Source organism: Fringilla coelebs (genome assembly GCF_963513975.1).
Source record: "Fringilla coelebs genome assembly, chromosome: 1".
Lineage (NCBI taxonomy): Eukaryota > Metazoa > Chordata > Aves > Passeriformes > Fringillidae > Fringilla > Fringilla coelebs.
Genome location: NC_140028.1, coordinates 65,783,408 through 65,795,908, shown reverse-complemented (window position 1 = coordinate 65,795,908; position 12,501 = coordinate 65,783,408). Strand labels below are relative to the sequence as shown.

The following is a 12,501-nucleotide window of genomic DNA, read 5'->3' as shown; positions in this document are numbered from 1 at the left end:
TTCAATATTCAAAATGCTAGGTGGGCAATGGATTTCTTTGGCAGCATTATCGTGTTTCTTCTTCTTCTATTCCTAGTATTTCCTAATATACTGCTTTTTTTTTTTTTTTTTGACAGCTGATGAGGATTTAGGTGACATTTTCATAAGGCTGTCTCCAAGCTCTCTTTCCCACCTAGTAGTTAATTTCACTGTGTGTTTATAGATTTCCCAGGGTACAGGTAGGACAGCTTAGTCATTTAGCCTTGAAAACACAACTGAATTACAAGAGGGGTTGGGCTGTAAATGGGAGATTGTTTATAGAATTTTGTACTTGCTCAGTTCTGCTGGCAACTTTTATTCTTCTAGGTTTTGTTTTACCAGAGGTTTCTCTCGTGTGTGAGGCAGTGTAAATGTTTGCCATGGATCTCACCGTTTCAGTGGGTTGTTGATTATTTTAACAGAATATTAATTCTAGCAGAAAACTCAGGAAAGAGTTCATTCCATGACTTTTAGAGAGGGTTTTGCTAATTTTGCCACTGTAAGGCATATCCTGACCAAAACCAAGGGAATCCAAACAAATGCATAATCCTCTGCAGTACTGACTTGATGAGAGATTTTATCCCATAGCCTTCAATATCAGGTAGAGATGCACAGCACTTCAATGTTTTTCATAGCTGAAATGTACTATGAGTATCATAATCATTGCTAAAATGGAGTTCTGGAACTTAATGAAATCTGGAATTAAGTAAATAACTTCAGGACTGTAAAAACCTAGCTGTGAAAGAACTTTAAATAGTTGTTTCTAAAATAGTGCTGACAGAATAAATATGTTGCTGCAAGTTGATCAGTCTCGTCTCTGACTTTAAAAAAATTGCTATGTTATATTTCAATGATTGCTGTCAAAAATTCCTTAATGGACCAAAAACACCTCAGTATCATATCACAAGTAGATATCTTTTTAAAATGAGGTTTTCATCTGTCTCCTTTCAGGGAGTGGTAGTTATTTGACTTTGTCCTTGTAACTATAAGCTTTTATTTTCAAATTTGTGGCTGCACTACAGTACAGAAGGTAGAGACCTATGAAGTTTTCCTGTTAATGCAGTTTTCTCTGAGCAGCATTTCTGCTCCTTACTAATTTTGTTTATTCCTATGTGTTATAGGCAGAGTTTTATTAGTATGGATTTTATATCTCCATTCCAGTCTAAGTCCTGGGGATCTTAGAAAGATTGACAGTGGAAACATTATTTCATAGCTGTGGTGGGCTGACTTTGGCCAGCTGCCAGGTGCCCATCCATCTAATCTCTCACTTCCTCTTCTCAGTAGGGCACAGGGAGGAAATATAATAGAAAACTTTACAGATTGGAATAAAGACAAGAAGATAATTCTTGATTACCATAATAGGAAAAAAAAACCTGATTCCCATAATAGACAAAAAAACCCCTCAGTCATGACTTTGGGAAAACTAATTTAATATTTTGCCAATTGAAAATAGCATAGGAAAGTGAGAAACAAACACAAGAGTAAACCCACTTTCCCTCTAACATTCTTTTTCATAGGTTCAACCTTTAATTCCCACATCCCATAAATCCTTCCATCACAGCCTGCATAGATGGAAGCACTCATCCCAGTCTTTCAGTTTCATTTTGGAGAGCTAAGAGGGCTTCTTGGTACAGTCAACTCCCCTGTCTGTTAAGGACAATTGACAAAGCTAGACTTTAATGTACAGCAGTGTTTGAGTACAAAGCAAGTCTCAGCTACTAGACCACAAATTAGGAGGCCAAATACATTAACTAGTCCAAAAGATAGCAAATAATTTGTAATCATTTTTTGGAAAGACATTTAGGGACATTGTTTTCTGTGCTTGTTTTGGAAAGTCATTTATTCCAGTATATTGTTTTTTAAAAAAGAAAGGAGTTCAGACTTGTTTAACTTCTTTCATTTTCACTGCTCTCTGTCAACTGTAAGAGCTTGGGAATGTAGGCATGCAAGATAAGAAGTTGTATAATTGCTCTTCTCATTGTTCTGACTCCCTATGCACTCCAGGAAGTTTGATCTGAGCAGTTCAACTTCTGGAAGCCCATAAAATCCCTACAAAACCAGTGGGGAAATAAAAACTTATTTTATGAATTAATAACATCATAAAATGGGAAAGCAATCTATGTTGGACAAGTATTGGTTTTGTATTTGATGGGTGACTAATTACTAAATCCTTGTTTCTTTTCCTTTTCAGAGCATACTCAACACTTTTAGATATCTTGAGATTGCAAAAGGTGACCACCAACAGAAGGTTTTTAAATATCACTGCTCTTCTGACAAGTAAGTTCTCCATTCCAGATTTTTTTTTCCTTTCCAATATTCTTGACTTGTATTTTATTATTGTATTTATTATATGGACTATCACATTCATTTTCTGGGCCAAGTAAACATGAGTGCAAATTGAATAGTGTGGAACTGCTCTTAAATTTCCCAACTAGAATGAAACCAATCAATATTACAGATAGAGCAGAGATAAAGCACTGACTCACCTATTTATCCCAACTTGTAGAGCCAATGGAAGTGTGGTCATATCTCTGAATGTTTTGGGAAACATTTTTCCCATTAAAATATTTTTAGGATGGAAAAATTAAATTATTTAAATATTTTTATGTTCTCACTGGACTCAGGGAAAGGAAGCTAGGGGAATTTGGAAGCTGCTGGAACTAATAGTGTCTGAGGACAGCCTCTACATTTAGATGACAGAGTGTTAGAAGAACTGGAAAGGATTGGGAAAAGTGGAGAGGGAAAAAAATTTGCATTGGAATAAGGAGGAAGAGGATCCTTACTAAGAGGAATAGAAAATAAAGGCCCTTCCTGTTCACATCTTGTTGGGGGAGGGCTTCAGAACTTATTAAAATTTTAGTTTTCCTGTGCATAAAGTTTAACTTTTATAAGAGACTGCATTTTAAAACACAAAGTTATTCTAAACAATGAAGTTCACTTATCCTAACTTTTTAAGTGAGAGATCTTATTTATCCAGAGCCTGCTGCTCCAAAAATATCAATGGTATTCTCACAGCACTACTAAATTTCATCTTTCTTTCTATTTTCATAAAATTACTGTAAATACTATGTTATTTGTTACTTCTTGGAATATATTTTGCTTATTTACACTTCAGTGTATCCGGTAGATTTTATGAAAAGCAGTTCTCAGTTACAGGTTGGTTGAGTTTTGACAATCATGTTTTATTACTCTGTGGATGATTGGAATTGAAATTTTAGTATTTTCTTTCTTTTTTGCCACTGCATATTTCTGAGTTAACTAATTGAATTTAGTTCATACAGCATCATATATTTCATGACCTTGTATATCATAATTAAACATGTTTAGCTACTAGCAGTCTGCAAAACAAAAGTCTTCTGATTACTTCTTATAAATGAAGAAAAAGTGATATAAAGAATATGCACTATTTAATAACTGCCCATGGGAACAAAAATCTTTGGATTTATATTTATAAAACAGCTTCCTTCTTATTGCTCGCTTGGTGGCTTTTCAAGCATTTTAACTATAAGCACACATCCCAGCTTTCGGGTCTTATTTGGGGTCTTAAAGGATCCCAGGGTCATGGCTTCTATTTCTCTCTTCCCAAGAAGCAGAAGTAGAAAATATGTCACATGTTACTGAGTGATCCAGCTTTCTGCACCTCGGTGTGGTTCACTTTCCTGTTTGGAACAGAATTAGGAAAGTGACTTCAGAGCCGTGGATAACAATACAAGCTTCCATACCTACTTAAGCGACCATTCAGTTGTATTTTGCTAAGAGGCAGACAGGCTAGAGCCAGCAGCTTCCATTCTTCTTGGGTTTCTCTGTGAGATGTAGTTTTAAAGCTCTGTCCTGTTTATCATGAAAAGCAGACCATAAGGAAAATGAGGCTGTTTGGCACAATGAATCCAAGCTTAATAATTGAATTACTGAATCTCTGTGGCATTAGGCATGTCAGGACTGTGCACGAAACTGATTTATCGGTTCATCAGCCCAGGAAATAAATAATAAATTGTGAGTCAGTCTGAATGGAGAAAATGCAGGGTTTAATTTTGAGATGAAGCGGGGGTAGGGGGGAAGTTCCAAGGAAGAGGCTCCACTTCTGCTTAGACAAATTAACTTATTTTCACTAGCAACATTGTGTTTTGAGGGAAATGCTACAAAAGCAAAGGAGAAGGATAGGCATATAGCCACGGGTGAAGCAGTGGTGGTGGTGCCTCCTTTCATTTTGTTGTACTACATTGTAATAGTCACAGGGTAAATCCCCTCTTCTACTAAATATTGGAATATTGGAACACAAATCCCTCACCTCTGACCACAGTAGCTATCAGCTTCCTTGGTTCTACGGTATCCCCAGCAAAGTATTTATTAGAGTGTACTTCAGACTATTCAGTGTTCTCATAAAACATTATCCCTACACAATATCAATGGAGCACGTGCTAGATGACAATAACATAGAAAATACTTGACAAGAGGAGTCGTAATTGAGGGAGAGTTTTTGCCAAAGATTTCAGCAAGGTTCACAATTAGATGTCTTCAGTATTTTGCAGACAACCTGGAAGCTGACAGAATTTCCTTGTCAATGAAATTTGCAAATGATACCAACAGTCCGGACCACTTGCTCTATCGAGCACCTGGGTTGCTTGGTAACCTCAGCCCATCCATGCATAGCAACATACTGAATTTAGGGCTGAAGAGTTTATCTCTTCATCGAGAGAAAGGGGAATTGTGTTCTAAGGAGTCCTACTCTTTGAGGGAAATATATCAGGAGTCACAGCAGATAAGAAACTTCACTGTAAAAATTGGTAACATAGAGCAGGGGTCGTTGGTTTTGTTTTGGTTGTGAGTCTGACTTTGGTGAGACTGACACCAGAAGGCTGTGTTTTGGAGCCTCTGCTTTAAGAAAGAGTGCTGTAAAAAACATAGAGGGTCAGAGGAAATTATCGCTCCATCTTTCTTCTGTGCATTTACTTTGTAATTAGTTTTCTGGAAAAGGGTTTGTTCCCCTCAGTTGGTATTATTAAAGTATTCTGGCTTTCTGCCAAAGTGTAGCAGTAAATAAAATGGTGGTTGACCTCCTCGTTTGATAATCTAGACTGGGAAGTACAGTATTACCACAAAAAAAACCTGTGTAACCTCCTTTTACATCATCTTCTCCCTGGTTACTGTATTGCTGACTGGCAGCATAATTCCTGTAGTCAAAATACTGATGGGAGAAAAACCTTTGATCACTATTATCAGTCCTGTTCACTGCTGTGAGAATATCATAGGACAGAGCATTTTCACTTCTACTTTGTTTACATTAGGTACTTAGATTATTAAAAGTGGACCTATGTTGTTGCATTTAGGGAATTACATTGAAGTTTCTGATAAATTTATTCAGATTATTGATATTTGCTTTTTGTTTTCTTAGGAACCAATGAATGACATTTCATAATTTTATGTTTATTTATTCATTACATATATTAAGGTGATTTTATTAGTCAAATTAGCCACTCTTTGTACTGAGTAAACAGATCAGTGTGGTTTTTTCTGTGCCCTGCAAGATTTAGAATTAGCAGATTTCAGTCTCTGCCGTGGATCTTTTCCCTACAGTAGAAAGTAAGATTTTCTGCCTTTATCAGCTCTCAAGAGATAACTGTGCATGAACTAGATATTGCATAAAGCTAACCTGAATAAAGTGAAGAAAATACCTCCTTTGAACATGCAGAGAAAGCTACAGATATCAAACTTGGACTAAGCACTTCTGTCAGAGATTGTTTTCTCTGTTTTTTAAACTTTTCCAGCTCAGTGGTTTGATGGTCAGCAAATATTTACCAACAGACACATAATACTTGAATATTGCATGTTAATTTAATGTAAATCCAAGTTTGGAAGCACATTGTTAAAAATTCTTTTTTAATGTTAAATTATCTTGTTTGAAATGAAAGGACTATTTAAAATAAAAATATATATTTAAATTGAAAAATTGCACCTTTTAAAAAATACAAAAAGCAGTTTCAGCAAAATCCATTCTTGTATTAAAAAAGTATGCATGACTTCCTTTGCAGGCTGCCTGCAGTACAATGGAAAATGAAGCAAGCAGCTCTACTTTGTATGGCTATTTGGAAACCCTTGAGGTGTTCAAGAAGTGAAATAGTGGCTTGCCTAAGGCAACAACTGTGTTCAACTTAGATGTTGATTCGTTTATTTAATAAGTATAACAAAAAGGCAAAATACTAAATGAATTCTCTTAGTGAAAATAAACAGAATTATTACCATAAAGAAAACTAATATTATTTCTTATTTAGGGAATTTCAGAACTAGATGAAATGGACGCTGAGATATAAAGGGAACACATATTTTTTTGTTTCAGCTTTTAAAGATAGCATCCAGGCAAATATATTTGAGTTCTGTTTGGTAGTTATAAAATATGAAGAAAAAAGAAGCTAAATGTGTATTTGATCTTTTGATTTCTTCCTAGAAATGCACCTTGAGTCTTAGGCACTATTCCAGCTCCCTAATGTAAAATTCTGTCCAAATGAGTGTAATGGATTTACTTTCAGCTATTTTTTCTCAGATTTCTAGCAGAATTTCTACAGTAGAAGCCAAATGGTGCAAAATTCTTTGCTGCAGAAAAAGGCACGGGAAAATTCAGATGAGTGTAGAAAGACTATAAATAAAAAACATTAGCCTCTGACCCAACAATTGTCCAGAAACAAGCACAATTATGTAGACAAATGGTGCTGATCACAATCTTCTTTCCCCACAGCGTGGCAATTGCCCGGCATGGAGCAACGCTGAATAAATAGATGTGCTTTTGACACCAGCAGGATGGAATATGCCTGCCCACAGTGAGATAGAGCAGTCATTGACTGGGCTGGCAGCTATAACAAATAAAGATCTTGGCTCAGTGGGAGATGCTGAGCACCTGTGACACTTGTCTTTGCTAATTCAGATTTTTGCAGTTGAATGCAAGAGTGAATATGAAGGGTCGTGGTCACCTGGCTGGGGGTGGGGTGGGCAGCAGAGTGGCTGTCTGAATGAGGAAACCAGTTTTAGGGAGCCTCTAATCAGACAAGAAATGCCTGTGGCACCAGGCACAAAAAAAAAAAGCAGAAGTTCAGATTTCAAATTGTATTCAGGGATTACCTGTGCCTTCAAGATTTTGTTCTGGAGCATTCATTGCCTGCCTTTGCCATCTGATGCTGAACCCACAGGCAGCACCTTCCCTCCCTGCAGCAGTGGAAGCTCTTCACAGCCCTCCCTTCCTCCCCAGAAACATGTCTGTGGCCCCAGGCCTGACCCTGATCGCTCAAGGGGACCCTTTGAGGGGACCCTTGTGTAATCCCCACTTTGAGGGGACCCTTGTGTAATCCCCACTTTGAGGGGGGACTCTCAGGGTGCTCGTGGAGACAGGAGGAGTTAAGTGGGCAGGACCTGCTGGGGTATTGGGTGCCATGGTCTCTGCTCTCATCCTCATGGACTCTCATTCCTCGAAAATCCCTTGAACACAGGTCTGTCTAACTTCTGGCATCTGATGGATGGTCCTAAGTCACACCATCATCTCCCACTCTTCCAGCTAACACAGGAGGAGGGCGAGACCTTGAGGGATTCTGGTCGTTTCAAGGGCTGAGTGAGCCTTCCAACATGTCTAGTTTCTTTATGTAGTTGGCCAAAAGCAACTGTTCTCCAAAATTGGGGGCTTTGGCTATGTGCCTAAACATAGGCATGATCCTGGTGAGCTTCAGTCCTCCTTCCTGTGAGTGAAGAGTGGCCTCAGCTCCTTACAGTGACTGGCAGGCTGCTGCTCTGCTCCTGCTCTCCTGCTCCTGCTGCTGCTGCTCTGCTCCTGCTCTCCTGCTCCTGCTGCTGCTGCTCTGCTCCTGCTCTCCTGCTCCTGCTCTCCTGCTGCTGCTGCTCTGCTCCTGCTCTCCTGCTCCTGCTCTCCTGCTCCTGCTCTCCTGCTCCTGCTCTCCTGCTGCTGCTGCTGCTGCTCTGCTCCTGCTCTCCAGTGGGCAGAGGCAGCTGAGCCTCCCAGGTCTGGGCTCTCCCAGCCTTGCTCCCATGGGCACAAATCGTGGATGCCCCAGCAGCAGCCCTTCAGAGAGCACAGGACTCTGGGCTGAAAGGGTCCGTGGGGTCAGCGTGCCTGTGCCAGCCCTTTGGCTGAAGAACAGCGCTGCAGCACTCGCAACATTAAAAATAGAAGAAATCAATGTTGCTGCAGCTGGGATCCCTGGGGCTATGGAGTGTGTCTGTGACACCCTGCCCACAGCAGCTCCTCCTGGGGCTCTGGCAAAGGGCTGCAAGTTCCTGGCAGACCAAAGAATTTGGGGCAGAGGGGGAGTGTTTAGCGTCTTTTTAAGCAGGAGTGCCACTTTTGATTTCCCCATTCCGATAGGACAGGGCAGGTTCAGTCCAGCTTAAGAGCAGTTTGGCTAAATGCAGTCCTGTGTAGATCAACATGCACAGTATTTTTATATTGTAGTAGCAATAACCAGTTAAAAGACAACACTTATTAGGCAGATACAGACACATTATTTGCCTGTCTTGTCAGGGTGGAAATGAGCAAAAAGCCAGAAGTACAGTTCATTAGGAAGGAACTAAGCCATATAATTATCCTAAGAAAATTGTCTTTGTCATTTTTTTTCTCTCTCTTTTTTTTTTTTCTCTAATGTTCTTTCTATTCACCGAGATTTCTATATTGAATAGAAGAGCAGAGCATCTGTCTTCTGGCCTACCAACTTCATCAGGCTTGGGGAGTAGAGGGGGGAAAAGGAAAAGAAAATATGTGATTGTAATAGTATTAATTATTTTATGCTGCCACATGGAGTTCAACTGGTTTTAAAAAAAATGAGAAGATTTCCATTTCAATGCTATTTGTTTGATAATAGAAACTTTTCTTTTCTTCATCCTCCTACTTCCAGAAGGGTGTATTCAGTGTATTCAATCCTAGCTGAAAGGTCACTGTTGTCCTACAAGAGAGACTCCCTCCCTTTCCTGTCACTCCTGGATGCTGTGAATAGGGTTCTGTTTCTCTGAGGCTGAGATCCATCCATGGGAAGGTGCACTGGGAGCAGCTGAGTATTGCCCTCCACTCCTGGAGGTCAAGTGTGCCACCCCTGGGTGCTGCAGAAATTGTGGGAGGAGAGGTATGGGCAACCCCACCAGCCCTACTGGCTCTGACCCTGCAGCACTCAGCATCCTGATCACCCTTCCACTGCACTGTGCCATTAGTTTAAATTAATTCAGTCTCTTTGATAAATAGTTCCCTAGATACATAATCTTTACTTTATATTAGATTTCTTAGTCTAGGCATTTAACATTTGTATTTGTGTACACATTTTATTTTGTGCAATCCTGACTTTGACAAGGCATTGATGAAGTAACACATCTTGCAACATGAAGCAGTCAAAGGTCTGCTCATTCCAACTGAATTCTGACATTTCTAATCACAGTAATTACATTTCATTTTAGTTTTGTCTTATGGTATTCAGTTGGAGTTCTTATTGAGTGAAACTCAAGTCTATGTGAATAATGCTCTGGGCTTTTTTCTGTGATATTGGGAGAGGACATGCAGGAAGGCTGTTGCCATTCCAGCTTGTGCTGCAAAGAAATAAGAGACTAATTAACCAGTATGAAATGGAGACAGGACTCTACTTGGTGATTTCATTGGTTCATGATCAGAGACCTTTGGCTGCACTTTGGGCGATTTGAGCCAGAGTAGAACAAAGAGCAGCAAGCCCAACACTAGAGGAGGATTTGAGCTCTAGGAGGAGTGAACAGTCTCAGACCCCCTGGCAGACACCTTTATGAAAAGATGGCCTGTACTGCAAGAAATGGCTGTGAGGGCATAAAGGGACTTTTTTCTGCTTGTATTTCCATACTTCCTAAATTAAACTGTGCCTGTGTGCCTTTACAAGCATCTCTCTCTCTCTCTTCACTTTCTTATAAAAACTCAGACCAGCTCCAAGATCTTGCTATTAATAGGAAACAGTAAGCATATTTGAAGAAAAGAAACAAGAAAGACTTATTACCTGCAGGTAAAAGCTCAGAGGGAATAGGATATAAACAGCACAGAAGAAATCTTTAGAGAGTGCTAGTGCTTGGCATGCTTTTACTCAGTGTCTGCAAAAGGAGATTTGGGGCAACGCTGAAAACACTCAAGAGGCAGAGCAGAGATTGCACATGTAACATCAGGGAACTCCTGTCAAAATTAGAAGAGTTTCTGAGGAAAAAGGAATAAGAATAGATAAATACTGTTTTGCAAAACAGCTACAACAGTTTAATTGTAGCCTTTCAAAACATCTAACCTCAAACAGACAAGGAGCCTCAGAGGTTTCATACTGACGATTTGAAAGTATGATAAGGTTGCAAACAATCTGTTAATTTTGGCTCAACTGTAGTCTTTTTTATCCTTAATTACTGGTAATATTTTCCATGTATTGCCACAGAAAAGGACAGATTAGAGACTCCTAAAATGGGACTCTTGTAAGGCAGTGAGAGTGTACATATCAAAATGACCAGAAAGGGACAAGATGAGTCCCCAGCAAATTAAGAATATGTATTCACTATGCTTGTAATATGATAGTATGTTTTATAACATTACATTTAAGCAATTGTTATTTCAGTCTTATGGAGCAGAGTGCAATCACTGAGATTTAAATAGTGGACTTAATTGACACTGTTTGAAGAATAGTCCCAGCCCTTCAATAGTTGATATTATCTGTCCCCTTATCCTACGTGATTGTTTTAATTCCAACTTGCTCCCTGCTTTGTGCATAGAATTATTGATGAAAATATTTTTTTCTTCTGCAAATGATTAGCTAAATCATCCTTTTATTTACAAGCAACACTGTGTCCCTGTGCCCTAAATCTTGCTAGTTGGAAGAGCGGGACGGGAAGCAATTTAATTAAGTTAACTTTATTGACACACTGGAGCTGTTGTTTAATAGCATGGCTCCTTGGAGTGTAGTGCAGGTAAATTGAATGAATGCCACAGAATATCACTTCCCTGCATTGCATATTTCAAACCTCTGCCAGGCAGTTTGGGATGAGCAGCCAATCAGGAAAAAGGTTTTCCCAGCCTTGCTGGTGCGGCTGGCATTTCCCGTTACGCTCCGAACGAGGTGCCGAGTGTTACCCATGCGATCCCCGAGTGTATTGAGAGGGATAACTCTGGGACTGCGTGTTGTGCTCAGCTGCTGCATTTGGAAGGCAACCTCGTGGATTGGCTCTTCAGCCATGTATCCCAAAATGCCTTTTTATGAAGGAGGAAAACTAGCGTGTGAGTCTGAATGAAATGAAAGTGCTGTGAGTAAACTATTTAATATTAAAACCTCGATACACTCATTCTGCATGAGAAATCAGACTCTAGAATGATTGGAGATATTTTCTGGAGCTGTGCTTTTCATTAAATACTTGGGAATAAAAAGAAGAAAAATTGCAAAACTTGTTTAGCAGTTTTTTTATTAAAAAAAAGCTGCAAATGCTTTCACTGTGTATACAATTATGCCTGGTACTATTTCAGTTACTGTCTCTGTTGTTAAAATCTTTATCCTAATGTCTTATTGGTACATAAAATGAGTACAACTGCTCTTCTGCTGCTGACTGGAACACACACCCTTTTCTGCTCTGTTCTTCAACACTGCCCACTGAATGATAAAAGACAGTATCCCAGTCTGTTGCACCTGCACTTTCAATCACTTATTTTAAAATTCAAGCCAGATACATAATTCTGCAATGTAACAGCAACTTCCTACAGCTTTTAACCCTTAAAGAATTTAATTTTCCTTGATTAAGGCTGAGACCCAAAGACCCAGTTTTACAGTTTTGCATGAAGAATTAAATACAGCCACTCAGCTAGTTTATGTTTCACTATAGAAAACAATAAGAGGTAGAACTTTAATGACAATTCATGTTTTTCTTATTCAATTTTCTCATTCAATTCAATGTTTGAAAAGTTTTTTTGTGTAATTTTTTTATCTAGAAACAGTTTTTCTTTATATCAAATGCTGTTTTTAATTCTATTTGATGGTGAGAGGACAGAGCTGGGTTGTAGGGGAGGGGCACTGTTCTTTCTGGTGTGGACCAGAGCAGTTTAGAGACACAGGCAAGTTTCAAGCATGTAAATCCTTCTTTAGGTCAGACTTGTGCACCTTCTAACAATCACATTGAAAGAGTTGTGCTGATTTTTGCCCCCATGGCAGACTGATGATGAGACTGACTGTCCTTTAGAATGTCATTTCTCATGGCACACAGACACTTTTGGGGGTGGATGGCCCTTGGGGCAATCATTTTCAGTTCCTCTCCTGACCTTTATGCCCTAATATGCCACAGATATCCTCAGAAGTGCTGCCAGGTGCTTTTAATATAGAAACCCAAGCTGTGGTGCAGCCTAGTGAAACTCTAGGCACTCAGAATCTGGCCCTCTGCACTGAGCTCTGGCCCATGATGGGAAGTCCAGAAGGTTAAACTGCTTTTAATTCAATGTTAGATAAACATGGCTTTTGACTGGCACTG

The 12,501-nt window shown here is 39.3% G+C and overlaps 1 protein-coding gene across 1 annotated transcript in view; it reads left to right on the top strand.

Annotated features, from left to right (window-relative positions):
* Window positions 1-6,877, top strand: part of LOC311153436 (uncharacterized protein) — a gene marked incomplete at its 5' end in the record, with an annotated part of 328,822 nt that extends 321,945 nt beyond the window's left edge. The window contains 2 exons of the mRNA XM_084205340.1: window positions 2,210-2,295; window positions 6,749-6,877. Of these exons, the coding sequence (XP_084061466.1) occupies window positions 2,210-2,229 (20 nt within the window). The 3' untranslated portion in view covers window positions 2,230-2,295; window positions 6,749-6,877. The remainder of the gene's footprint in view (window positions 1-2,209; window positions 2,296-6,748) is intronic.
* Between the last annotated feature and the right edge of the window lie 5,624 nt (window positions 6,878-12,501).